We start from the raw sequence: 27978 nt of genomic DNA, 5'->3' as shown, positions 1-27978 counted from the left end.
CTCACTAGGCTGATTACGGCTGGGCCACCGCATACATCTGCCATGTATGTGTGTCTTGGGAATCAGATCTCCAGTCTGTCCTTACATGGCAAGCACTTTAAACACTTTAAACACTGAGCTACCCCCCCCCCCATCTCCTTTGGCGTAAGTATTAACACAGCAGGCCCCCAGCTCTGACAGCCTGGCACTCATGCCCCGTAGCAACAGAAGGATTCGACACACCAGAGGACGGTGAGACCTACATGTCTTCTGACCCAAAAACGTGCTCAGAACACCCTGGTGGGGGTCATGACCCCACAAACAGCTCTGCGCTGCTTTTCAGGGTATCCTCAGGCACTGTGATGGCTCTTGGCCATCCAGCCACAGCCAGATCTATATGACTTCTTTCTCTTGTTCCCCATATAATGGGTCCTCCTCATCAGGGCAATGGCTTGGGGTTGCACCCTCACCACCATGGGTGCACGGGGATAGGATCATCTGATCTGGGGAGGCTTCGGCCCTTCTTGGCTATTTAGCTTTAACAACTTATTTACTTATTTTGGGAACAGGGTCTCACTGGCTGTCCTGGAACTCACTCTGCAGAGCAGGCTGGCCTTGACCTCAAGAGACCTGCCTGCCTCTGCCTCAAAGGTATATGCTGCCCTCTCCATTCTAACTTTGGTGCTCTGGCCCTAGATGCCTTCTCATGCTGGGCAGCTCCCTCTGAACCGAAGCATTCCTTCTCAGAGAGAAGTTCCTGAAAGCTCAGGAAGTCCCTGCTGAGCCATCTGCAAGCTGTATGGAGAGCCTCAGAGTTCCAGCTTTCCCCGGGGCTGTCACCCGCACTGGGGTGGCTTTCTGTCGCCCATGTTCCTGTGGTAACCTCTCATGCTGCAGGGGGTGAGTCAGGGACCTCGCTGGTTCATCACACTGGACTTTGGTAGCATCTTTACTTTAGTCTGTCACTGGTTCCCTTTTCTGGGGTGAGCAAGCTGTTTGCTTCCATCTCCCTAGGAACAGTGTCATGCAACAGGAAGACGGGGAATTGGCCAAGTTGTCCATCACAGCCCAGAGATGCCCACCCTGCATGCTCCTGCCCCACTCACCATTGGAAGCTGTAAAGTCGATGGCCACAGTGAAATTGATCTGCGTCCTAAAGAAGAGAAAAGCTGGAGTCACCGGGGGAGCGAGGATGGCGGGAAAAGCCACTGGGCGTTGTCTGTCAGACATGTGGCCTCAGTGAAGAAGCAACTTGTGTGCAAGCGCTGTGACGCTGGGACTGTTACAGCAGCCATGCCCCTCCGCAGGGCCTCTGTGAGCACTGGCGGTAGCATTCCAGAACATACGGGGACTGATTATGTTGTGTGGGCACGCACAGCACCACCACGCCCGGCTGACATTTTTCACAGTGAAGCTAGCTTGGACATTTCACTGTTGGCTGCTGTGGGATCCAGTCCAGATGTGGACAGAGTAAGATGGATGAAGATGGTGGGCCTAGATGGAGCCTCATCTTGTGATTCTCACACTGCTGGGAGTCTGAGGGGGAGGAGTTCAGAGCCTGTGGCCATTCAGTTGGTTTGAGGTGGGACCCTCAGAATCTGCTTAACAAAACCCCAGGGATTCTGAGGGGTTCTGGGATGTAACAGAATTCAGGCTCCTTTTCAACTGTACTTATGAAGAGGTCTCTGTTAGAAACCCCAGCTCACTTGCCACCTGGTCACAGCCAAGCTGATGCACATGAGATCCCTGTACCCTGGGAAAGGGTAAAGACATGGCCAGCAGGAGACAAACCAGGTTTTCCGGGCAGAGCAGTCCCATCTTTCTGCTAGCTGGAGGCAGAGCATCCCCTGGACTCCAGACTCTAAGAGAAGAGCCACAAGACAGCAAGAACCTGGGCCCCTGAAGGGCAGTGCAAACGACTGCCGCACTCAACGCTGCCAGGCACTTGTTTGAAGCCTATGGCTGGGGACTCCTTGCTAGGGCAGTAGAGTGTTTGACGGCACCTCTCCATGTGGAATAACAGTATCTTTGTTAAAAGAAAGGAGACATCTGGAGAGTTAAAAACCCCTGTTCAGGCACCATCCTTGGGAGGATGGCTCTGTCCTGCTCAACTATAGCCAAGGGGCACAACTGGGTTGTCTCTTCCAAAAACAGGATGAGGAAAGAGGCTGGCCCCACTGAACTATTCTTCTACTTAAAGACCTGAAAACATGGGGGGGGGGGGAGGCTGGGGGGGAGAGGAAGGAAGCAAAGAGAAAGCAGGCGCTTTGGAGAACAGTAACTCCACAAAGTCAAGTTGCTCCTCCTGCCCCTTGGCACTTGTCTGACACGGCCAGAGCAAACATTCTTCTTCCTTCTGGATTTAGCTGGCAAGGAAGGGAAGCCAAGGTCCCCAGACAGACACCTCTGGCAGCCTCCTGCCTGGACCCATTCCCTGTGCTCTCACGTGCGTGTGTGGTGTTTCAGCAGCTCCCTGCCTTCATCCCATCCATGACACACAGCCCCATGGGAAACAGCAGAGCAAGCAAGACTACTAATCAGCGAGGAACAAAAGGAGCCAGGTCACCGCGCAGGTGGGTGCAAAATGGAGATAAAGGCTTCCGGCCTACCCGATATGTAAATTAGGAGCGCTATGCAAATGAGATGGCGAACAAAATGAAGCTTGTTTGGAAATTGCCAGGTGCATGGAATAAGAGGGCTGGCTGCTTAATGGAATAAAGAAGAGATGAATTTTTGGTTTAGGGATTTTTTTGCATGCACGCATTCATGCATGCATGCAAAGTGCTGTACCACGGAGCTGCGATGGGGAAGGTAGCCAGGGTGGCAGTAGCAGCATCCTATTCAGAGAGGTGGCTACAGGAGGCCTCTGGGGACCCAGAGGGAGTGTGGGAGTCTGAGTGTGTGTGTGCGCACACTCTATAGGCAGAAGAAGGACTTGTAACCTTGGAGATGTAAGTTCAAGAAGTGGAGTCATGGGAAAGTAAGATGTGTCCCAGGACAGCCGTCTCTCTGTGCCGTGCAGACCGGGCAGCCAGGTGCCGGCCAGGCTGGGATTCGCCCTACAAAGCTGCCCTGCCTGTCTCTTCTCAGGCAGGTGCAGTCATTGCTCGCCTGCACCTGTGGGCTCTCGGCTGCCCACGCCCTGACCTGGCAGCCATCTGTAGGGAGTGTTCCAGGGAGGCCCCTCTTTGGAATCAGGCCATTTGCAGTAAGCTGCCAACTGGAGCCTTCTGGCTATGCTGCCTATGATGGCCTGGAGGTCACACACACTCACACACACACACACTTACTTTGGTTCCTTCAGTCTTTCAACTTGGACTTGGGTACCTGCTGTCCCTGGGACTGTCCCCTAACCTCACTGTCCTTACAGGTCCCTGTCCCATGGCCATCATGAGCTGATACCCACACAGAGAACAGGACTCATGGTTCAGTAACTCAGGGACAGTAACTCTGAAAATCCAAGGCAAACAGGGACCCAGAACCTGCATCTCCAGAGCACTTTCCACCTCCCACACCTCGGCTTTCATGGAGTCTCCACAACCCTTAGGTCCTATCTCTGCTCAGGGACCCCATAAGACCCAGGCAAGCCTCCTGGGCTGGGAATCCAGGTGCAGGCAAGGCTCTCAGCTCTGAGGCAGTGTCTGGCTCATGGGGCGTGCTCTGGTTACACGGTATGGAGCCCAGCCCTCTCCCTGGGGCTGGGGAGGGCAGCCCTGTTTCTCTCACCCTCCTTTGATGTAATCCAGGAAGGTGCTCTCTGACTCTACCGCAAATGAAAGCAGGGTGACCTGGGAAAGAAATGGAGTGTGGTTAGTGGAGTGCCCTGCGGATGGTCAGGGCCCTAGTCCACATTTTGCCTGTGGAGAGCAGTCTTTTTTTTTTTTTTTTCCTTTCTTTCTTTCTTTGGTTTTTCGAGACAGGGTTTCTCCATGTAGTCTTGGCTATCCTAGACTCACTTTGTAGACCAGGCTGGCCTTGAACTCACAGAGATCCACCTGCCTCTAATTCTCTGATGCTAGGATTAAAGGCATGTGCCGCCGCCACCGCCTAGTTGTGGAGAGCAGTCTTAAGGTGCTGTTTTCCTCTGTGTCACGCCATGCTATGTCTGTGGTGACCCAACCGAGGGCTTTGACCCCCATTTTACGGTCAAGGAAACTGAGGCTCCAAGGCTGCTGCCAGGATGCAGCACAGTGGGGATACAAACCTACTACGTGTGAATTCAGAACCTCCATGACTCTCATATTGAGAGTGGGTCTCATGTAGCTAAAGCTGCCCTCGAACTCGCTGTGTAGCTGAGGATGACCCTGAACTCCTGTTCCTCCTGCCCCCACCTCCCGAGTACTGGAGGTTGGCGGCTTCGGAACCACACTTAACTTTGATGCCAACCCTACTGCTGAGGCCCAGGGCACAGGCTAAGGACCCAGGCATCCTCCAAGTGGGTCCTGGGGAGACCCAGAGCCCCACTTCCAATGTGGAGAGCTGGGGAGTCATCCTGATGTAGGCCCAGGCACCCGCTGATGCCTGTGTCTCTGACTGGCATGAACCCCACACGCCCCTGTGCCACTATCTAGCACCACCCAGTCTCTGAACTGCTCTGTTCTCCGGCATTGCCCTTCATACCCACTTCTAGGATGCGGTTCAGCCTCTGCCCCTTTCAGCCCATCTTTTCCCTGCAGGTGCCTCAGTCCCAGGACCCCTCTTTCCTAGTTGAAGCCTCCCACCTTCTGCCCCTCAAGAGACTTGGGCAACGGCTTTGCCCACATAGGCAGCCTGTCTCAAAGAATTTGGGTCACAGAGAGGAGCAAGAGTGAGGCACCGGCCCAGCACTCGGGAGGCAGAGGCAGGTGGATCGCTGTGAGTTCGAGGCCAGCCTGGTCTACAAAGTGAGTCCAGGACAGCCAGGGCTGTACAGAGAAACCGTGTCTCGAAAAACAAACAAAAACAAAAACAAAGAGTGAGGCACCAGAAAGGAGGGGACCTGGAGATCAAGAGACCCCTGCTGGTGTGGATTCAACTAACATTTACCAGCCTGTCAGCTTGGCCAGGCCAGCTGATGTCCCTCAACCTCAAGAAGGAGATGTGGCACAAGGCGGCCTGTGTGAGGTGGCCCTGAGAGCCACACCGGGGAGAACAGTGCATGAAGCACCTGAGAGGCCACTGAACCTCCCCCCCACCCGTGATGGCGGCTCCGCAGCATGCCAACAGCATGTTGTGGCACTTCATGGTCACCATTAGATTCCTGCAGCCCAGGTGGAGCCTGGACCAAAGACGCCCAGGTTTCTCATCCTGTCCTGCTGATCAGTCCCCCCACACTGGCCAGTGGGATATTCTGAGTTTGAGCTTTGAGGAACTTTATTTAGCTCCTCCCATGAGTGTCCCTGCAGCCAGAGATGTCCCCAGCCCAGACCCTAACTAACTCCATGTGAGGCGTGAAACAGATCCCCTCCCCTCTCTTCGTCTCTAGGAAGGCTAGACAATGAGGCCTTTTAAATTTTGCACATGCATCTGAAGAGCTGCCAGCTGGGGTAAGTCCTACCTCCTCTGGGGCACTTAAGATGTGTGTGTGTGTGTGTGTGTGTGTGTGTGTGTGTGTGTGTATGTGTCGGGGGGGGGGGGGTTGGATGGATTCTTGTCATTTCCCAGGTCTGCCGGCAAAGGCTGGGTGTGCTTCCATCACAGATGGGGAAGGCCCATGGGCCCGGCCAGTGCACTGCCCAGACGCTGCGGTTTCCACCTGGGGGATAGGGCAGCCGGGGACAGAGAGGTGTTCAAGCCCCAGTGTGGGAAACAGCTATACACAGAAGAACGGGGGTCTGTCTCTGCCACTCGTGAGTGTAGAACACGGGACAATTGCGGGCCTGCACCTCCAGAGGTCGGTCACCACCACCTGTGCTGGCTCCGTTTTGCAAGTGGGGTTTCCTCCAAAGAGGATGGGGTTCAGCTAGTTCTGAGCCTAGCAACTAACGTTACCTGACAGAGACGGCTGTCTCAGGAAGGAATAGGGGAGACACAGAGAGCACAAACCCGGGTACGTTCACACTGCACTGGGGCTCTGCCTCAGGGCTGTTGCTTGCGCTGCTTTTGAGGGCTGAGTCCCTCTCTTAGATAGTCTCAGCACCTGCTCTATTCTGCACCACCTTGCCCCCACAGCTATTACAACCCCTCCACCAATGTGTGTGTACGAGCACGTGTACTGACTAGCCCTCTGTCTTCCCCCATTTCAAGCACCAGGGAGCTGGGTGTGTCTGCCCTTTGCTGGCTGGGCCGTTTGTCCATACAGCGCGGCTAGGCGCCCAGTACACATCTGCCGAATAATGCGGGAATGTCCAGTTGACCAGCCCCCACAAGTCAAGGACCAGTGTCCTTCTTGGTGGTAGCAGTTAAGCAGTGGCAGCGCTGCCCACGGGGATCAAAGGCAGTGCTGACTCCCGCCTGACTCTCCCAGCTGTGAAACCTTGCCTGCATGGCTTCCCAGCCTGAGGCCTCGGCTCCTCTCCAGGACAATGCCCAGAGTCCTGGGGATTCCCCACAAGCATGTGGAGTGTGTGTGTGTGTGTGTGTGTGTGTGTTTCTTTCCTGCAGATTGCCCCAGGGCTGAAAGCTCTCTGTTAACTCACTCACCTGGGTCGGACCCTGCACTCCAGCCTGGCTTTTGGCTTAGGGCAATGCCCCCATCAACTGTGACAGGGGGAGCTACTCACCGTGCCAGAATTCACATATTTCTTTTTCTTCATTTTCTTTTTAGGGTTTATCACCTATAGGGAAAAGCAACTACTGTTTGAAAGTAGTCAGTGCAGGTTCAGGGCTCCCACCGGCCTTGGGTGTGGCTCGGGCAAGCAGCCCAGCAGGGTACGGGGTGTGACCGCGACTTGGGAAGGGCTTTGCCAGGCTTTGTGGGATGCTGGCATCTGGGAGTCCTAGTTACCCCAGTGTCCCAGGATCCAACACACTGGGACAGTTTCTTTAGCTTTGTCTCCCAATACCCTCAAACCTGCCCAACGCGGCCGCGTGTTGCAAGACAACTCTGCCCACGCCTGCCTGTGCTGGCTGGGTCGCTCTTTTACCCTACACACCTTCTTTCTTGCCTCAGTCCTGCCTTCCCCGTCCTCCTTAGGGCTCCCGCTCAGGGCTGCCCTGAGCCTCTGAGCCTGGCTCCGGGCTGCCACCCTGACCCACCGTAGGAAGCGCCAAACCAAATCTGCTTGTCCCATGGTGGAGCTCCATGGTAGACTCAGTAAAGACTTGAGGTGGCTCTACTCTCTGCTACTGCCAACGAGTGACACCCTTCACTCTTGACATTTGTAAAGTCTGTAGGTCGCCGTCACCACTTGGGAGGGGTGGAGAAAGGGGGGCTAGGATGCTGCCCCGAAGCAGTGACCCAGCTGTAGATGTTACTAGTGCGGGGGAGCCTCAGGCCTAGCTTGTCCTGGTGACCCACACTGCACTGAGCTCTGTGTTCCCAAGCTCAGCGTGGGAAATCCAGGCTTTGTCTGGTGTCCAATCAGCAGGTCAAGGCAGCTCCCACCCACGCCATCACCTATTGCCTTCTCTGGAACTCATTCCCCTCTTCCACATGGCTTATGCTTTTTGTTGGCTTGTTTTTCGAGACAGGGTTTCTCTGTGTAGCCCTGGTTGTCCTGGAACTCGATCTGTAAGACCAGGCTGGCCTCAAACTCAGAGATCCACCTGCCTCCGCCTCCCGAGCGCTGGGATTAAAAGCGTGCATCTCTACCTGCCCAGCCTCCCCTATGTCCCTAACCACCAGTGTCCTTTGGTCTAACAAGGGCCGATACTAATTCTGGGAACAAAGGACGCCAGGGCACAAAGGTGCCAGGTGACTGGCTTAAGGTCACACAACCATCTAGACAGACACAAGGTTAGAATCCTGTCTCCAGGCCAGCGGTGGGTGGCGTGTGCTGTGTGGGCTGTCATCTCAATGGACCAGTGACAAGCTGAAATGGGAGGGCAGGTATGATGCGCAGATGGGACTGAGGCCAGGTCTGAGACCTTGAACCCCCTAGAAGTGCATCTCTGGTTGTGGGGCAGCTCTCTCCAACACCACCGATGGCTCCCGGCTGCCCAGACGGACAGGCAGGGGCTGCAGTCCCAATACAGCTGTGTTTCCCCAGTTCTCAGGGTTTGGACAAATGGAACCAAATGTGCCTCTGACCTCTGTTCCACAGTCACCCTGAAGGAGTGTGCTGAGGGCTGCGGTCTGATTTCTTTACCCTGCCTTTGTTTCATTTTGTTTTCCGTTATTTTGAGACAGGGTTTTATCATGTAGTCCAGGCTATTGCCTGCCTCAGCTTCCTGAGTGGTGGGATCACAGGCACACAACACCAGGTTCCACACATTTCTCTGAAGCCTTCTGCAATTCTCTCTAAATTAACAGTCATATCTCCGCTCTCTGACGCTGCTCTTTACATTAAAGCAGCGGTTAGCATCAGCTCTAAGTGAAGTGGGCATGGAGTTAGTGCCCCCTTCTGATCTGAGGTCTCTCAGGATTCCCCAGAACCTCCCTCATCACAACCTCTCTAGCCACAAGTGGCTGCCAGGTTCCACACAGGGCCACAGCACCCCCTAGGGACATGGCAAGGAACTGGCCCACTCTACTAGGCTACCTTTCCCCTGTTTTGAAATCTGGTTTCACATGCACCAGGTTTGCTGGGAATACAGAATCAAATGCCCCACCTCTGAGAACCTCATGTTCTTGGGAAAGCCCCAGGCACACCATAGGGAGGAGCAGTGTGAGGGTAGCGACTCGCGAGCGAAGGTGATAACCTCCTGGGGGGCATTTGAGAAAGCCTCCAGGGACCCATAGGTATTGACCAGAAAAGGCAGAGGAAATCCTTGGGGAGGCAGCTGCAGAAATGAGGCTATACAGAGGACGGCGGCCTCCGGCCTCCAAGGGAGGGCGGAAGAGACGGACCCAGCACCCAGCCCGGCAATTACCATGCCTCTAATCACAGAAGGAGTTCATTCCCTTCTGCAGCCCACTGGTGCTCAGCTGTAGTGAGGGCTGTTACCTCTCAGGGCCAGCTTTGCAAGGAGATCTGCCTTAACTTTAAAGTGGGCACTTTAGAGAGTAGGAGTGTGGTGGACTAAAGCTTGGTTTGAGGCAACACCAGGCTTCAGAGGGGACTGGGGACGGTCAGGCCTTTGGGCCACACCCAGAGCATTCTGGTCACTATGGAGGATGGAAGACACTATTGCAAAGACCGTGGAGTGGATGGGGGAGGAGGAGAGGGTAGTGTTGGTGATGAGCCTGAGGGGTTGGAGACTCGAGGTGTGTCTCTCTCAGGGCTGCCAGGAGGAGAGTGGTGGTGCTTGAAGACACCCAGCTGGTGAGTCAGTGTTTAGCAGGGGCTGGGTCCAGGGAGGGGCCCACACACAGGTGGCTTAGAAGTGCATCCCACCAGGGTGGCTTCAGGGTCAGAGATGGGGTGTTGACTGGTGACTCTAGCAAGGCCTTCCTGAGCCCACCTGGCCTCCTAGTGGCACCCCTGGGGTTCAAAGCTGCCTCTGGGGCTGTGGAAGCTGAGGCTGTTTTCTTCGGACTGGCTTTCCCACCCAGAAACAGCGTCGCTGCCATCTACCAATGCAGTAGCTTGTGTCTTGCTGATCACAAAGAGGTGACAATCATCAAAGGCAATCAAATGGCCGACTGCAGAGGCAGGCCAGTCCCATCGGTGCTTCCCACGTCTGGAAGCCAAACGCCGCCGAGAGAGAGCTAACCGCTCGGTCCTCTTTCCTAAGAACCTCCTCAGAGGAGGCCAAAGGAAGGTAAAGTCTGCCTTGCCTGGGTTTGGGGAACTCAGACAGCTCACCACCAGAGTCCTTACCCAAAATCGCAGCCATAGCCACGGGGCCTGGAAAGATGGCTCAGCTGTTAAGAGCCCTGGTGACTACTCCAGAGGACCACAAGCTTTGTCTGAAGACGGGGCCTGCTCTGAAGTCAGGGCCTCTGGTCTTGGGCCTCTTTTCTCTTTCTTCCTGGTGCTCCAGACTGACCTTGAAGTCTCTTCTTGTGGTGTGTGTGTGTGTCGTGTGTGTGTGCAACTACCAAACGCCTCCTTCAGCATCCAGGACTTTCCTCCGTTCCCACGCCTGGTCAGAACTGTTTCTGCAGAGGCAGTGTAGCTTAAGGACTTGTAAGTCAGATTCGTTAGCTTTGTGTATGTTTGTGTGGGGATGTGGTGTATGGGGGGTGGGGGTGGGGCAGTGTCTGTGAAGTCGAAACATCTGACCCACCTTGTGAGACAACACGGAAGTCCCCAACCCCTCTCAGAGCTCCCATGTCCTTACTGTCGTGAGCCAGCACCCTTATGATAAGAGACATCGCCCCTCCCCCATACACACCCTCAGTGCACCTCACCTCATAGATGTTGAACTGACTCTGGCCACGTGCCAGCTCCCGGTAGCTGGTGGTGAACTCCCCGATGAAGTCGTGGCTGCAAGGGAAGATGCTGCTGAAGACAGAGGCCCAGGCTACAGATGCCTCTCCCGACGGCCTGCCCCTGCCCCTGCCCCAATTCTGCCAGGGCCTCCACTCCAAGGCACAGAGTCTAGGAAGGAGCCCTTTGTTGTTCGTGGACCAAGAGAGCTGATGGTGGCCAACCTGGCAGAAGACAGAGTCCTGGAGGAAGGAGATGCCCCATCTGCTTGGATTCTTATTTAAATGAGCTAGCAAGAAGAGGCATCTGAGGACAGTGTCTGGTGCGGAGTGAACGTTGTTGGATGGCAGTCAAACATTACTGCACAATATGTCAGGTGGAATAATGGCTTTCAGAGTTACGTGGGGGAAATGTGCTTATTTTTTTTAGACATTTCTAATGAAATATTTAGGGGTAAATGCCATGATGGAATTTCCTTTAAATTACATTAGTAAAATATAGATAAGGCAAATACAGTGAAATTTAGCAATTGTCAAATTCAAGTGACGGGCTCAAAGGCATTCATTGACTCCTCCCTGCTGAAACAGATTTTCCCATAACAGGGCCTTGCCATGTAGACCAGGCTAGCCTAGAACTCCCAGTGTTCTACCTGCCAATGCCTCCTGAGCTCTGGGATTAAAGGCGTGCCCACTGTGCCCAAGTCAATAACATTAAAAACTGTTTTAAATTTTGGGCCTTTGGAGACATCATCCTGTGTATCCTAGCTCAGTCATGAACTTATGTAGCTAAGGATGGCCCTGAACTCCTGATCCTTCTGCCTCTACTTCCAGAATGCTGGAACGGTAGGCACACATATGCCTGTCTCACTAATTTATTCTTTTTTTTTTTTTTTTTTTTTTGAGATAACTTCTCATTGGATTGCCCAGGTTGGCCTCCAACTCCAATCCTCCTGCCTCAGACTCCCAAATAGTTTCATACAGGTGCATAAAACCACAGCTGGGTCTTTCCTTAGGTGCTGGGAATGGAGTCCTGAGACTAGAACACGGTAGGCCAGGGCTCTGCCTCTGCACACCCGGTCCTTGTGCTAACACTTCCTAAACAGACGGTGAGAGCGACATTCAGCCAGGTGGCAGGGGTCTTTTGCCAGAGTGGGCACTCCCAGCAGGCCTGAGTCCATAGCTGGAACCCAGGGCTTGGCGCTTCAGCTGGGGCACCCAGATGGAGTAACCAGGCCATGCCCTGCTGTGAAACGATGATAGTTTTTGGGTTTTTTGTTTGTTTGTTTTTTGTTTTTTTGTTTTTAGACAGGGTTTCTCTGTGTAGCCTTGGTAGACCAGGCTGGCCTCAAACTCATAGTGATCTGCCTGCCTCTGCCTCTCGAGTGCTGAGATTAAAAGCGTATGCCACCACGCCCAGCCCAAAGTAATGGTATGACACTTTCATACATATATACACTTTGGTTTGGGGGGAGTTTGTTTAGTTTTGTGTGTGTGTGTAAGAGAGGGGGCAGGGGGAGGGGTGGTATGTGTGTGTGCTTGAACCACACAGGTGTATGACAGTCACAAGACACCTTTATGGAGTAGATATCCTCTGTCCACCTTTACGTGAGTCTCCAGGATTGAACTCAGGCAGTCAGGCTTGTACAGCGAGCCCTTTTGCCCGCTGAGCCATTTGCCAGCCCTGGAAGTTTACTTATTTCTTTTCAGTACAGGATGGAACCCAGGGACTCTCAAACGCTAGGCAGGCCCTCTACCACTAAACTACACCCGTAGCCCCACTCCACACCGTGTTGACGACGGGTTCGTGGTTCTCAAACTTCTGGTAACTTGACGGTAGGACCCTGGCACCTGGCGGCTGTCCCAAGTTGCCAGGGAAGGGTAAACTCCCAGGTAAAGGAGATGTGTGGGGAATTGCTCTGAGAGGACAAAGCAAATTGGGTTGGAAGTGTGGTGGAGCTGACCTGGCTGGCTGGAAGGGATCAGGAAGGTGAGGGTGGGGTCTAACAGAGCCAGGGTAGGCCTGACTCAGCTCCACTGGCACAAGACCTTTTAAAATAAGAACAATACCCTGGTCCATATCAGACCTGGGAGGTGCCGACTGTGACGGCCCTTCAGGAGCGTCCCAGAAGGGAGTGGCTGAAAGAAGCTGAGCTACGTCCAGACTTGGTTCAGCAGACAAATGGAGACCACAGGGGTTCTGGATTCCTCTGTTTGTTCAGTCTAGGAACTGCCAGCCACACTTGCTCTTCCTCTTGAGGTACTTGGACCTGCCTCCCACAGTCCCCAGGCAGAAGTCACACTCCTACAGGCCAGACCCAGCCCTCCTCAGGCACTGCCTTCTTTCCTGTGCCTCAGAACATCCTGCTGTCACCGGCCCTACAGTCATTACCTCAGACCTGAATCTAGCCCCCATGACACAGTGAGCCTCTGCTGGGCTAGGCTGTGGGGTGTTCAACATATCTTATAGAGCCTGGTCTGCCCACAGTGCCTTGCCCGAGGCTTCACACAGGGAATGCTCAGTGGCCCACCACATGGGCACTGCAGAGCATTGCCGGTTCTGCAAGGGAGGAGAGCGCAGGCACAGGCTGGCTGCTGGCAGCTCTGTGGGGCAAAGGCAGGCTCTCCGGCATCCTGGCCTGTAGGACCTCCATGGAGCTGAGCTACCGTGACATCAGACCATGCTGCGTGGAATCCAGCCCCTTGTCCCCCAGAGTGCCCAGGATGGGTCTTGTTAGGAGTCTGCTACAGTTTGCCTAACTGTGATGTCACTAATTACCTGCCACGAGGGCGTGGCCCTGCCCTGGGCCATATAACAGACACCCTCTACTTGTCGCTACCTCTTTCTACATTTTTCTACCTCTCTGCCTTTCACTGCTTCTCTCTCTCTCTCTCTCTCTCTCTCTCCATGTGTCTCCAGAGACGGTTCCTGTATCTCCCTATTAAACCTCTTAAGTGGATCTGTTGCATGGTGTGATTCTGTTCCTCTGTACGGCTCCGCCGTTGACCTCTAACATCCGCTCAGCTTTTCACAGGCCTGCCTGGCTTTCCAGAGCTCCCTAGGTCCACTCACCTTCTTGTGCACCTCTCGCGCCCCTGCCCTTACCTGCCATCACGATCCCAGTCGTAAACCTCCACCTTGATGGTCCTAGAAAGCAAACAGCAAAGAACCCTGGGTAAGATGGTCCGAGGACAGGCCTCCTGCTCCTGGACCAGGAGAGGTGCATGTGAACATGCGTTCCACGCTCCAAGCCTGCGGTGCAGAGAAAGGAACCAGAGAGAGACCAGGGACCCGTCGGAAGACCCTTTAGCAAAGGTCTCAGGGGCAGAGGCCACCCAGAGCCGTGGCGGGACATCTTGAGACTTCAGGGAGTTGGCCTGAAGTGGCCTCAGCCCCTCTGTTCATCCCACCTTCTTGGCTTCCCTAAATTGGAGTAGAAACCGGAGCAGGAAGCCAAACTGGGCTTTCACCTGCAGCAGGGCCATGATGGGGCAGATCTCCCAACGAAGCAGCAAGCTTCCACGGGAGGGTAAGACTTGGCAGGAAGGATCCTGAGTCTGAGGGTGTGAGTGGTGGAGAGCCAGCCCCAGCCTTGCAGCTCAAGGAAGGGCCCCTGGGCCGGGCCCCTAGGCTTTCCATCCCTGAGACTGGCCCCAGAGAGAGAGAGAGAGAGAGAGAGAGAGAGAGAGAGAGAGAGAGAGAGAGAGAGAGAGAGAGAGAGATTTTCTTCACATTCTAGCCCAGGCTGCTTTAATTAGTTTGTTTTGACTCCTAAGCATGGGGCTGGGCTTTAAGAGCCCATCTTATTTTTAGCCATGTTCCCATGGCAACAGGCTAGCGGACCAGAAGCAGGAGGAAGGAGGTGGAGGGTTGCTGGTTAACCCTTGGTGCCTGTCTGCTCTGTCCTCTGGAATGCCCAGGGATGGGGAAGCTATCAGGTGGCTGCGGGGGAGGGGGCTAGGAAGGTGGGTGAGGCCCAGGGAGTCGGGGTTTTCTGGTCTTTAGCTCCATGTAAGAAGCACAAAGCAGCTTAAATTCGTTTCTCCTCTGTTAACATCCATGTATCCCACCCGTGGTGTGGTCCATATTCTCAGCCCTGCCAGGAATTGGCCTGGGAGATCTGTGGTTCCCAGAAGGGGGCGCTGTCTCCTTTCATTTGAGTATCTCCAGGCTGTGTGTGTTGGGGGGGGGGGGGGGGGGGGTGGGGAAGATTCACAGAGTGGGGAAGAAGCTGGTTCCAGAACAGAGGCCTGGAATGCCCAGAGGCTGCGCATGGGCTAGGTTTCTGTAAATAAAACAATATGAAGTCGAGACAGAAGCACGGTTTGAAGTGCCCTTTGCATTCTTAGTTTACAAGACAAACCCTACAGCTCCCTGAGCAGGGTTACTCCAGTGAAAGAACAGGCATCAGCACACCTAAGTTTCTGAAGGTGCTGGAAAGAGGCCAGATGTGACATTGGTGACTTCAGCTTAGACACTGGACCTGAGCTGTGTGGCCTGGAGGTGGCACTTCATCTTTTACAAGGCCACTGTAAAAATTTTACAAGGCCACTGTAAAATGGGGCCTTGCAGGATAGGTGTGTGTGTGTGTGTGTGTGTGTGTTGGGGTATCTAGAAAGTGCCTCTTGATCTCCACATTACCCTCTAACCGTGCATGGATGCCTTTTCATGTGAAATTTACTTAAAGCCAGGCTTTGGGGGCACACACCTTTAATCCTAGCACTCAGGAGGCAGAGGCAGGCAGATCTGAGTTCAAGGCCAGCCTGGTCTACAGAGGTAGTTCCAGGATGGCCAAGGCTATATAGTGAGACTCCATTAAAAAAATAAACAAAATCTGCACTGGACAGAGTTCTCCTAACCCTTTTGTGAACTGGATGACCCCGGTGACAGTAACCCTTGTTCCACAGAGCCCAGAAGGAGTACTGAGTGTGTGGCTGACAAGCCAGCTCTGTGGACAAAGACACCTTGGCCATGCCTGGCAACCTGGGTCTGATCCGTGGGACTCACATGGTGGAAGGAAAGAACGGACTCCTGAAATCTGACCTCTGACCTCCACAGTGTGCCATGGCTCAGGCCCACTCTTCTCTACCACCAATGAACAAATACATGTAATAAAAAAAAAAAAAAAAAAAAAAAAAAATCAAGGGGCTGGAGAGATGGCTCAGTGGTGAAGAGCACTGACTGCTCTTCCAGAGGTCCTGAGTTCAATTCCCAGCAACAACATGGTGGCTCACAATAATCTATAACGTGATCTGATCATACTGTATACATAATAAATAAATCTTTTTTGTTTTTTTTTTAATCAACTCTCAAGGTCGAAGGGCCTGACTTATTTCATTGGCTGGGATTTGGGTTGTGAACGGCCCTGAGAAGCCCTCCAGGAAACCCCAACATGCTGCAGGGCCACTGGCCCTCCTCAGACTGGAGCTTACGGCTCACATCATGGCTGATCCAGGGTGGCTAGAAGCTCCCCAGGGAACGGGAAGTGCCAGCTGAGATTGGCTGTGAGATCTCCCTGTGCCAGTTTGACCTCAACCGTGACTCTGGCAGCTACAGCTTGGGAGGGTCTGCTGAGCTCAGGGGCTGTACTTCTAGCCTGGGCCTGGGTAGGAAAGAAAGCAAAAGGACAGCCCCAGACACGGGAAGAGGCCTGGGGGAGAGGCCGGTTGTCACTGTCCACAAACCTGTTGCAAGCCCTGGTCACAGCAGATGGGACTTGGGACCTATGGGCCTGGACTCTGTCCCTTTACCCAGGCTAATGCCAGGCTGGCTATGACGTAGCTGTAAGACCCACAAGAATGATCTTCTCAGTGAGGGACAATGGGACAGACCTCAGTGGCCTATAAAACCAACATCCCATTTGGCACAAAAAGGCTGAAAACTTGGGGTCCCAGGGGAGGTGCCGAGGAGGGCAGCGAAGGGTATCGCTCTGGAGACAGTAGCCCAGGGATCCTGGGGAACTCTGTTCCTCTGTAAACTGTGGGACCGTTCTGGTCACTCCAGCTACCCTGCCAGCACTGATGTGTGGCTCTCTGTCCCTGTCTGGCACACTCAACCTTTTTTCTTTCTTTCTTTCGTTTTTCGAGGCAGTTTCTCTGTGTAGCCTTGGCTGTCCTAGACTCACTTTGTAGACCAGGCTGGCCTCGAACTCATAGCAGTCCTCCTGCCTCCGCCTCCCAAGTGCTGGAACTAAAGGTGTGTGCCACCACAGCCAGGCTATTCAACCTTTTCTTTATCTCCAGACAATCCTATTGTTTGTTAGACCTCCATACTCCACAGGGTGAGAGATGGTTGTACTCTCAGCTGTGTGCTTGGCTCCTGGAAACGGTGCCTGGCAGATACAAGGCACTTACGCTTTCCAGCTGGCAAGGACAACCTAACACCTCTGTGAATGGGCTGTGCTGGTAACAGCTCCCTGATTTCACAAAAACACGGAAGGGGGCAGGGGTTCTCAGAGCATCCTCAGAGTGAAGGCCAGGAGTGAGTGTCCCAGGCCCCTGGCACCCTAGGGCTGGAACTACAAAGCCACATTAGAGTGAGACTGGTGGGTGGGGTTGCACATGATGTCTCTAGGCCCCTCCCTGAGTACTGCCCATAGCATATGCACTGTAGTCACCTCTAGACCATGGTGGTACTAATGGCTGCTCAGGGAAGGAGAAAGGATCTTAGGGCTGGTAGGTCCTCAATGCTGTCTCTATCTCAAATAACTGAGAGTAACTGTGGTGAGGGAAAGGCCCATGTGCTTCCGCCATGGCTGCAGGGGGATGGACATGGGCAGCCCTTGCAGTGACACTTGAAGCATTTGTTAGTGAGCCTAGTCCCTCCCTACACCATTGCCCAATGTCCAGTGGCCCCCAGAAACCAGCCGAGGGGGTGATGGAGCACTCCCAGCTCAGGTGAGTGTTCTGCACCATAGTTCCAGTCAAGGAGTGAGTGGCAAAGCCGGGCGGGTGTGGTGGTGCACGCCTTTAATCCCAGCACTCAGGAGGCAGAGGCAGGCAGATCACTGGGCGTTTGAGACCAGCCTGGCCTACAAAACGAGTCCAGGACAGCTAAGGCTACACAGAGAAACCCTGTTTCGAAAAAAGGAAAAAAAGCCGGGCGATGGTGGCGCACGCCTTTAATCCCAGCACTGTAAGTTCGAGGCCAGCCTGGTCTACAAAGTTAGTCCAGGACAGCCAAGGCTACACAGAGAAACCTTGTCTCCAAAAGAAAAAAGAAAAAAAATCTAGCCTTAGTCGGGGCTTGGTGGTGCATGCCTTTAATCCCAGTACTCTGGAGGCCAGAGGCAGGCAGATCGCTGCGAGTTCGAGGCCAGCCTGGTCTACAAAGTCCAGGACCGCCAAGATAACATAGAGAAACCCTGTCTTGCATAACCAAAAAAAAAAAAAAAAAAAAAAAAAAAAAAAAAAAAAAAAGAAAGAAAGAAAGAAAGAAAAGAAAATCTAGCCTGTGCCACTTCCCCGTTGCTCAGCACCTCTCTCGGTGAAGGTGAGTGCCAAGTGAGAGCATAGCACACTTATGTTTACCCCAACTAGCCAGACATCAAGGTCTTTTGGACCTTCCTTCTTGCCATCCCCTGTTCCTTTCCTCTCTGAACCGCCTGAGATTAATCTCAAAAGGCCCTTGAAATGCTTTAAGGATTGAAACCACCTCTCTGGGGTGTCCCCATCTCAGGTTCCCCCAAAGCTCAAGCCTCTCACCTTTGAACCAAAGTTCTCTGAGCCCCTCTCCAGATATACCTCACAGCTGCCCTGTCACACCATGTCATGGCCATTAGGAACAGATTTTTAGAGCCAGCCTGGGTCGGATGCAGGAAGGTCCTTACCCCTCAGCTACGAAGCACAGCCTGTCTTCCTCCTCTCTGGCTTGGGGGCAGCCTGAGAGGTAAGCTTGTCTGAGAGTTCACTGGGCCCCGGGGCACCCAGCACAGCAGCCTGGCTGGGCAGGTGCAGGCCCTGCACTGTCTGAGCCTGCCGGAGGGCCTGCAGGGGAGGGACAGTGGCCTCTTCTGACACAGCACCTCCTTAGCGGGCGCTGGGAGCAAGGAGGCCCCAGGGTGAGAGTCAGCCAGACACACTGTGCCCTGGATTAACTCTGCTGCCCGTCATGTCACAAGCAATTTGTGCCCAGCCATGGAGGAGGAGAGCGAGCTACCCCGGAGGTAGATGGGGCTGGGTTCGGGCCTGTTTGTGCTGCCCACTAAACACTTGCCTCCTCCAGGGGACCAACGATGACTAGGCCTCAGTCACTGCTGTCCCTCTCCCTATGTGTCTCTGGTACAGCTAGGTTCTAAGGGCCTGAGAGCCTCCTGTCGCCCCCCACCCCCACCCCATCACTTCCAAGCCCTTTGCCCAGAACTCACACCCTCAAACTCCCAGTTGTTCTCAGGCTTCTTTAGAATCTAATGCTGTCCTGCCCCCTCCCCAGCTCCAGGTGCCCTGGGACCTAGCTAGGAGTTTGTCTGACCCCCACCATTCACTTTGCTCCCCAGTTCATTCTGTACAATTGCTTAGCTGTCCCCAGAACCTGTATGTGTATCAGACCAAAAGTGCCCAAAAGACAGAGACAGACAGCCACCTGCCCTCAAATGCCACTTAAGTCAGGGACTCGGTGGTGGGCACAAAGCACTGAATACCTGGGGTACAGACTGCCGTGTTACTGTCCCAGCCAAGGGGACAGCCTATAAGTGTCCCTGAAACAGGTGCCAGGATGCCATCCATCTGCTCATCACCCCCATGTATATACCCTTGGAAACCCTGTGCAGAATCCCAGTGTATCCCCAAGGTGTCTGTTTCCTGGGGCTTCAGTGGGAGCGGCCAGCAAATACCCCACTTCTTCAGCCAGTGGTTGGGCAACTTCATGCAGACCGATACTATCTTGTGGCACCCATCTGGCCTGCACCCCTGCTATCTCCAGCACCTTCTGCAGTGGGTAATGGACTTGTTTCCCTGTGTGATTACTGTATTAATATCTGCCTCCTCCACGAATGCTTGAGCTCTGTGAAGCTGGGCTAGAGGGTGAGGTGGGCATATTTGTTCCCAGCCGACTTCCCAGCGAGATGTAGCACGTGGCGGGGTGGGGGTGGGGCCTCCGGAAATGAGCAGACAAAATGCTGACTGTGGTATGTTATCACTCTCCTGCTGGCCCTGTGGGAGCAGCCCTTGGGAGGGCAGCAGGGACTTCTGTGCTTATTTTGCAGGGAAGGACAGTTGAGACACAGACAGGCCAGAGCGTGTCAGTCAGGAGTGGTACCCAGGCCCTGGGACCCACGACTCGGGGTGAGGGAGAGAAAGACAGCTTTCATGCAGTATGATAAGAACACGTCATACATTTTGTCATCACCTCCCCCCTCATCCCTCACACATGCCCACCAGGCTGGCAGGGAATCTCCCTGAGATCTGGACTCCAGAGTCCACTGGCCAAGAGTGAGGTTACTGGAGACAGACCCCCCTCCTCCTGCCTCTACTTCCCCATCCCTTACCCCTGCTGCCATCTGCCCTTCCCAGGGCAATAAACAGCTCCAGACCCCAACAGTCAGGGACACCCATGCTATGGCCCTTACAGAGCAGACAGGAAGCAGCAGGGGTGGGGCTGTGAGGCCAAAGGAAAAACAAACACATGGGGAGGTGGCAGAGGGGCCAGGAGGTTCCAATCCCCTCTCTGACATGGCAGTCTGAGAGCAGCCCCTCCCGAGTCCCCCCCCCCCCCCTCCCCAGGCCCTGTTTGACTGGATAGAAAAGGAAGTGTACAGCTGAGTGTGGTGGCGCACGCCTTCAATCCCAGCACTCGGGAGGCAGAGGCAGGCGGACTGATATGAGTTCGAGGCCGGCCTGGTCTACAAAGGGAGTCCAGGACAGCCAAGGCTACACAGAGAAAGCCTGTCTCAAAAAAAAAAAAAAAAAAAAAAAAAGGAAGTATGGGGGAGCACTCCTTATCTCACCTGTCATAGTCCCCATTGCATAGGGCCCTCACAGGGATGGAGAAGGTCTGCCACACCGGGTTGAGCGTGTTCTTCATGACCTCGGTCTTGTGACAGATGGTGAACCTGGCCAAGAAGAATTGGAGGGAAAGGCATCAGGTCAGAAGCCTGCTCTGACTATTGCAGGAGGAGCCACCCTCAACAGCCACAGCCAGGCTAGTACAAGAGAAGTTCCTGAACGAAGTGTTGGCATCTAAGCGGCCTGCCCCTAGGTTGCTTAGCAACCTCTGACATCATCACCTGCCTGCCACTAGGTGTATGCCAGGGCCCCAGGATAGAAGGACAAAGCCACCTCCTATGTGTCTCTCTCACTCTCTTTCTCTTGCACTTTCTCTAAGGGCAACCCCCCCTTTTCTGTCTCTTCATTCAGGTCCCAACCCCTCTCCACTTCCCTTCTCCCCAAATAAACCTCTCCATATTCACATCTGTTGTGTGCCATCTCATCTTTAATGATAACACTAAGCAGGGCTGTGACTGGAGTGGGACATCCTCCTGTAGGGAGTGCCAGGGACCTGAGTTCTAGCCACCGTCCTCAGGGCGGGGCGGGGGGGGGCACGGCCTGTTGTAAGTCTGCCCGAGCCTTTCTCTTTGGGCCGTTCCCCCCTCCAGGGTGCCTTAGATGTACAGGCCCTGCCTCTGACACACCCCGTCGTCTCTCTCCTTCCAGGCTTTTCCTTCTTGTCTCATCTGTCAACATGCGGCACAGCCTGTTTCTCTCCTTATTCATCCTGTTATGAGCTGTCAGTAAAATTTAAGGTCCGCAAGAACAGAAGTGCTCCCGTGCTTGATGGCCGGCGCAGCCTAGGACAATGACTGGCCCTTGTAGCTATTCAATCATCTTCTGTCTTTGTGCTAGGGCCTTGTGTAACTCAGGACGGACTTACAGCTCCTGATCTTCCTGCTGCCATCTCTTTTCTGCTGGATCGAAGCATTATCACCATGCCTAGTTATCAACCATTAACAAGCAAACAAAAACCAAACACCAAGCCGGGTATTGGGGGCCCAAGCCTTTAATCCCAGCACTCGGGAGGCAGAGGCAGGTGGATTGCTGTGAGTTCAAGGCCAGCCAAGTCTAAAAAGCAAGTCTAGGACAGCCAAGGCTATAGAGAGAAACTCTGTCTCAAAGCAAACAAACAAAAGAACAAACAAACAGGGGCTGGAGAGATGGCTCAACGGTTAAGAGCACTGACTGCTCTTCTAGGGGTCCTGAGTTCAATTCCCAGCAACCACAGGGTAGCTCACAACCATCTATAATGAGATCTGGTACCCTCTCCAGCCCCCTCCAGTGTACATGCAGGCAGGACATTGTATACATAATAATAAAGAAATAATCTTAAAACAAACAAACAAAAATCTGTTTATTTATATTATTTTGTTTGTGCCTGAGGGAGTTTGTATGCACCACAGTTGTGCAATTTCCTATGGAGAGTGGAGGTTGGATCTGGAGCCTCTGGTGACTGGGAGCTGTCCAGCAGGCACTCTGAATAGCTGAGCCATCTCTCTAGCCCCGAGTCATATTTAAAAGGAACTGATGAGGGCCAGGGATGTCTAGTTGGTAGATAGATGCTTGACAGCACCGAGCTCTATCTACAGCAGCCCAAGAGCCTGCTTGGGGGGGGGGGGGCGGAATTCAATAAAATAAAATAAAAAGGAGCTGCCAGGCGTGGTGGCTCGCACCTTTGGTCCCAGCACTTGGAAGGCAGAAGCAGGAAGGCCAATCTCTGTGAGTTCCAGGCCAGCTGGGCCTAGGATGTATGATCTCAAGAAATAGAGAGCCAAACAGCAACTGTGTATCTTGGGGCGGAGGTTCCCTAGCTTTCACGGGCATTTCAGTCCAGTGGAAGCAAAGCCCTCTCCTGGGGCCACCTGAGAGCCCTCGAGTCCCTCCCGTTGGAATCCGAGACCCTGCTTCCCTAGCCATGTGGAAGGGGCCTTCTCTGCTGTTCCTGACATGGCATCTTGCCATGCCTAGCCTGGATGGGCAAGGCTCGCCCAGCACCCACCCCAGCGATCTCAAAGCTTGGAAAGGTCGCCAGGAAGCGCCAGGGCCCCGCCCGAGCCCACGCTGCCTCTGCTGTTTCTTCTTTGGCAATTTTCAAGTCAAAATGTCATTCCCGTCACCAGGCTGAGCTGTCTCTCTTCTATACTCCTTCTCGCCCACCCACCGGAGCGTGAGATCCACGTGGGAGACCTTGTAGCTAACCCTAGAACCGGAGGAGGGGCTGGGGCAGGAGGGCCTGCTGCCTGGTGCTGGGGACAGGTGGCTGAGGGTAACAGAGTGACAAGGAGCGGAGGGGGAGGGGGAGGGGGGGGTGAGGAACTAGGAGACCTCCTGGGCTTTAGGGATGGACTTTACCGAGCTGCTTCCATCCTCCCACGCAGACCACTAGTCTTCCTTCCCAGCCCAAGAGATGGAGCAGGTCTCCTAAGCTCCTGCCCCCCCACCCCTCCACTCCCCCACCTCCCCACTCCCCCTGTCCTCCTCCGCACTGTTCCTGGACCCTGGGAGGTCTTGCTTCTGCCGGAGGTGCTAGCTGGAAAACTGCTTCCTTTAAACTCTTTGTAGTCCTCACGGCCAGATCCACACACAGGCTTTCCAGAAGCCCCTGCGGCACTTGCCTGGTGCGAGGCTCCAGTACGGCAAGTGGTCCCTGTCGACAGTTCATTTCGACCACACAGTTGGAGCAGGGGCACGGGAGAGTGTCACCCATCTGTCAGACAGATGTGAGTCCCAGCCCCAGAGCCAGCTGTGTGTCCCCAGGCAAGCCTTTCCCTGAATTTCCTTTGATGACAATATGAGCATAAAAAGAATGGCTAGGAAAAAACAAAAAAACAAATAACAAGCCGGGCGTGGTGGCGCATGCCTTTAATCCCAGCACTCGGGAGGCAGAGGCAGGCAGATCGCTGTGAGTTCGAGGCCAGCCTGTTCTACAAAGTGAGTCCAGGATGGCCAAGGCTACACAGAGAAACCCTGTCTCAAAAAAACAAAAAAAAAAACAAAAAAAAAAAAAAAAAAAAAAAAAAAAAACAAATAACAAAAAAGGAAAAGAATCGCTGTGAGTTCGAGGCCAGCCTGTTCTACAAAGTGAGTCCAGGATGGCCAAGGCTACACAGAGAAACCCTGTCTCGAAAAACCAAAAAAAAAAAAGGAAAAGAAAAAAAATGCCAGCGATGGTGGCCCACGCCTTTAATCCTAGCAATCAGGAGGCAGAGGCAGGCAGATCTCTGTGAGTTTGAGGCCAGCCTGGTCTACAAAGTGAGTCCAGGACAGTCAAGGTTTACACAGAGAAACCTTGTCTCAAATGAACAGACAAAACAATGCATAGAGTTGAAGAAATGGCTTACTGGGTAAAGGTGCCTATCTTATGATCCAAGTTAACCCCTTAGGACCCAGATGATGGAAGGAGAAGGGCCTACTCCCAAAAGTTATCTTCTGACTCAACACACTCACATGCACACACATATACAGGCACACGCATGCACAGAAGATGGCAGCTGAGCATCAACACAATCCCTCTGATTCCTGACTGTAGCTGCAATTCGGCCAACTGTCTCTAGCTCTGCTGCCTTGACCTCCCGCCAGGACAATGTGCCTTCCTACTGTGAGCCATCCTACTGAGAGCCAAAGCGAAGCCTTCCTTAGGTTGCTTTCTTTGGGATATTTCATCACAGCTAATGGAGAAGTGATACAGCAACCATTCTGGTGGGGAGCATTCAACAATTCCAGAAGGTTCTGTTGGGTTACGGCTACCTAAAATTATTCTGATGTGCCCACCAATGCCAGGCCAGGGCCCAGCAGGTAGCTTGGGTTGTCACTAACATGGAGCCAGACAAGACAGAACAGCCTTAGGATAGCCAGAGCAGCCAGAGGTACTTCCTGCCTCCAGGCTGAAGATCCTTCAAGTTCCTGGTTCTCTCCTGACTGGTGGTGTTTTCCTCCCCTCTCCTCCCACCTCGGATGGTGACCTGTCTCCAGCTCAGTCTCTGTCTTGGAGGGGGGTGGGGTGGGGTGGCGGAGTGTACTAGCCACCTCTTTTTTTTTTTTTTTTTTTACAATAGCAAAAACATTATGTAATTAGCAAGATCATAATTATGTCCAACTTGAATTTGATATAAGTATCCTTCGTACAACCAGAAACACATTAAAAATTTAGAATATATCCCTTCATTTCAACTGATCTTATATCATGTGATAACGAAATCGAAGAAAGAAAGCATAATTATCTGTACAAATGTACTCTTAACCAAATAAGACAGAAATTCGCATGTCACTTATAATCCAACCTTCTACAAATGCTCAAGTTGCCTTATCTGGTATTCATAAGCACCTTCCTCGCCTATTCAATCTGTTTTTCCTGCACTCTCAGCAAGCACCTCATCAGGTCTTGGCTCTCTTTCTGGAGGTGTAATCCATACCTTCATTCATTCCCTTTGTATTCTTACTTAGATCAGGCTGCTTTAGTTTGTAGTTGACTTTACGCACAGGGCATGGTAGCAACTTGAGGACACCTGAAAGGATCTCCTGGACTAGATATAATCTTTTTTCCCCCTCCATTTTAAAGGAGCAAATCCATCTTACCTATGATAATCTGAATCAATCACACCTCCTAACATTTTTGTTCTGTAGCTTTAAGAGCACTAGAAGCTTAAAGTGGTCTGAAGGAAGCCTGAACTTCCGTACTAGCCACCTCTTGTGGGGTCCTCAGTCAGTTAGGACTGTCTCCCCCAAAAGAGGCTCTGTCACACCTGAAGGAAACCCTACCCCCAAATAACTCCCAAGGCCACAGCCTTCAGAGCAGTTCCTTTACCACTGGCAGCGCTCTGGCCATTCTGGCCCTACTACCAGAAAAAGGCCCCTAGTGCTGGTCCCCAGGGGCCCCGTGAAGCTCCTCCTCCCTCCTTGCTCCACTCCCACGCACAGTTCAGCTCGGGCACCTCCCACCCGCTCCCTGTCGGTCACTGTCATGAGCCCCAGATCCTTCCCACACAGCCTGTTAGTGCCGCTCCTGCCCGCCACACCAAGGGCCCTAAGGGGGCGTCTTCATAGGCTCAGCCTCTCCACAGGGGACAGTGCACGGACTTCTAGGACAACCTGAAACCACACTGCCCCCCCTACCCCCCCAAAGCCCCCAAGCCAACTCAGAATCATCAACAGGAATTATTTAAAGCGCCCTGCTAAGAAGCCCTTTGTCATGCAAATGATCACACCTAATTTCCTGTTCAGTAGTTCAGGTTGAAAAATCAGTTCTCTTGCACCGAAATATACCTCTCCTGACTGCTGCTGCCCTGCCCCCAACACACACACCACACAGACACACACACACTCATGAGTGCATAGGCACCCAGGCATAGTTGTGTGCACATGCGTGCGCGCATACACACACACACAGTATGCCCTGAGCTCTATCTCCACACAAGGTTGTCTCTCCGGGCCTGTTAAGCGCTCTGCTATTCACTCCACCCCAAGGACCCATTTTCTTCCTTGCTCAGTTTCTCCAATTAACCCTCCTGGCCTCATCACTTCCGCAGCCTTACATAGAATCCCAGAACCGGGCTGCTTAAAGAGACCATGGAGCCACCTCATCCAATTGCTTCATTTCATAGATGAGAAAATAGGCCCGAAGACGGGCAGTACCTTGCCCTGGGTCACAGTGCTGGTTGGTGGTGGTGGTGGGGGGGGGACCCGGGTTCTCAGATCTTCAGCCTTTTTCTGTTTGTGTTGCTGACCTACATCGGCCAGTGGCTGTGTATGTTTCCCTTCTGTATAACTTAATGAGAGAGGAGGAGGACTAGGGTTTTTCCACTCTGACCAGCTGCACGCTAGAGTGTGGGGCCGTGGGGAAGGGTCAGGGCACGGCCTGGAACCTTTGAGGCTGCTCTGAGTCCTGTGGGAGGAGTGGCTGCTGGGCTGGGCAGAGTGTAGCGTTTTGGCACTCCCCAGGCATGCACAGCACCCGCCACTGCTGGGAGCCTCCCAGTGGCAATGCCTGGTCCCTACATTGGCTTTATCTGGGCATCAGCTCCACACAGTGTGGGAAGCCATGCCAAATTCTGCCATATCAGAAATCCTGTGCTTAGGCTGTATGTTGTGACCTTCGAGTTGCTGACCTTTGCCTCACGAGGTCTTGTGTTCCAGGTTATCCTTGGACTATTTACCTTCGAAAGAAGTAGGGAAGTCCCAACTTGGAACCACCCAGAGGATCAAGGAGGTTCTTACAGGGAACTACTCAGAGAACTAGGAAGTTCCACAGGGAGCGATTTAGGCTATTGTATTCTTGCGGGGTGGGCGGGTGGGGGGTGGGGCTAGGGTGAGTGGGATTAGAATAGATCCTATTGACCTTGCTCTATATATGTTCCTGCTAGTCGGCATTAAAGTGAATCTTGATCAGAAATGTCCTGACTTGATTCGTTATTTCTTGCATCTCTATATCCTACTTTCAAACCCCACTCCCTCTTTCAGGTGAACCCTGATACAAGTTTCGCCCCCCCCCCCCCCCCCGCAGGCCAGAACCGGCCATTACAGCAGGGGCCTCAGGGGTGGCCACGCCCTCTCAGCCCTTCCTGATGTACAATGCCTGGGTGGGGGGGAGCAGAGGGGGGCACTCACGTTCCATCCTCATTGCTCCTGTAGAACACCAAGAAAGGGTCGGATTTCCCGAAAAAATCTTTCTTGTCCAGCTTGTTGGCACAGAACTGCATTGTGGCCACATCCTGCAAAGGAGGGAGCACAGGATGGTGAGGCAGGGGGATTCCAGGGACTTAGCCCTTCCTCTCTTTGGATGACGGAGAAGCAGAGGCAGACACCACGAGGCTGAACGACAGCGGAGGAGGCCCGAGCCATGCGTGCACGCCGACTGGGAGCATAGCTTTACCTGAGACAGCTTCATTGCTTCCCAGCTATGTGGCCTAGGGCACCCTTGATGCACCCCGAGGGACAGGATGGCACACTGCCTCTCACCAGACTCACGTCCCTGCTTTCTTTATGGCAGGCTGGCTTTAGCAGGGTGCGGAGGCACAAGCTCGTAATGCCAGCTCTTGGGAGTCTGAGGCAGGAAGACAGGGAGTTCTAGGCTACACTGAGCTACATAGTCAGTTCCGGGCTAGCCTTGGCTACACAAGATCATCTGGTGTCAGTCCTTGTGGGGGGCCAGGATCTTGAAGCTTCTAGAAAGCCCCAGGGTTTCTGTTCTAGAACAAGGGGATGGAGGCCTGACCAAGCATTCCCTAGAGGCCAGGTGCCATCTGGACCCTTCACTCTTCCAAGCTCCACATGAGAAACACCCATCTGGGGGGGGGTGCAGTTAGTGGAGGTTAGCCCATCTGCACAAGGTTCAGCCCAAACAGTTAGACTTCGGGGCTTTAGCGGAAGGCCCCAGGATAGGGGGGACTCAAAGTTCCAAGCCCAGCCTTTGCCAAAGGGAAGGCCCACTGTGCCACACGCCAGCACGCAGACAACAGAGAGGCCTGGGGTCCTAGTGGCCACACAAACCGGGGGCTGGGGGTGGGGGAGGGGGACCCAGAGCAAAGTGTGAATGGGATGCTTTTGTACAAAAAGAATTAGTAAATTACCCAGACCCTGGGATAAGCGTGGGGACCCGAGTAACTGCAAAGCTGGCCCTGGTGTCT

General features: G+C 53.5%; 1 protein-coding gene across 1 annotated transcript in view; it reads right to left on the bottom strand.

The window, feature by feature from the left end:
- The window catches only part of Cpne5 (copine 5), an 84277-nt gene that overhangs the window by 4471 nt on the left and 51828 nt on the right, over positions 1-27978 (bottom strand). Inside the window, exons 10-16 of the mRNA XM_051153423.1 lie at positions 26960-27063; positions 20314-20418; positions 13476-13517; positions 10355-10430; positions 6681-6734; positions 3706-3767; positions 1086-1132 (exon numbers count right to left, since the gene is read on the bottom strand). Coding sequence (XP_051009380.1) covers positions 1086-1132; positions 3706-3767; positions 6681-6734; positions 10355-10430; positions 13476-13517; positions 20314-20418; positions 26960-27063 — 490 coding nt within the window. The remainder of the gene's footprint in view (positions 1-1085; positions 1133-3705; positions 3768-6680; positions 6735-10354; positions 10431-13475; positions 13518-20313; positions 20419-26959; positions 27064-27978) is intronic.

The sequence above is a fragment of the Acomys russatus genome, chromosome 11 (genome assembly GCF_903995435.1).
Source record: "Acomys russatus chromosome 11, mAcoRus1.1, whole genome shotgun sequence".
NCBI lineage: Eukaryota > Metazoa > Chordata > Mammalia > Rodentia > Muridae > Acomys > Acomys russatus.
This window is presented reverse-complemented; position numbering and strand designations above follow the sequence as displayed.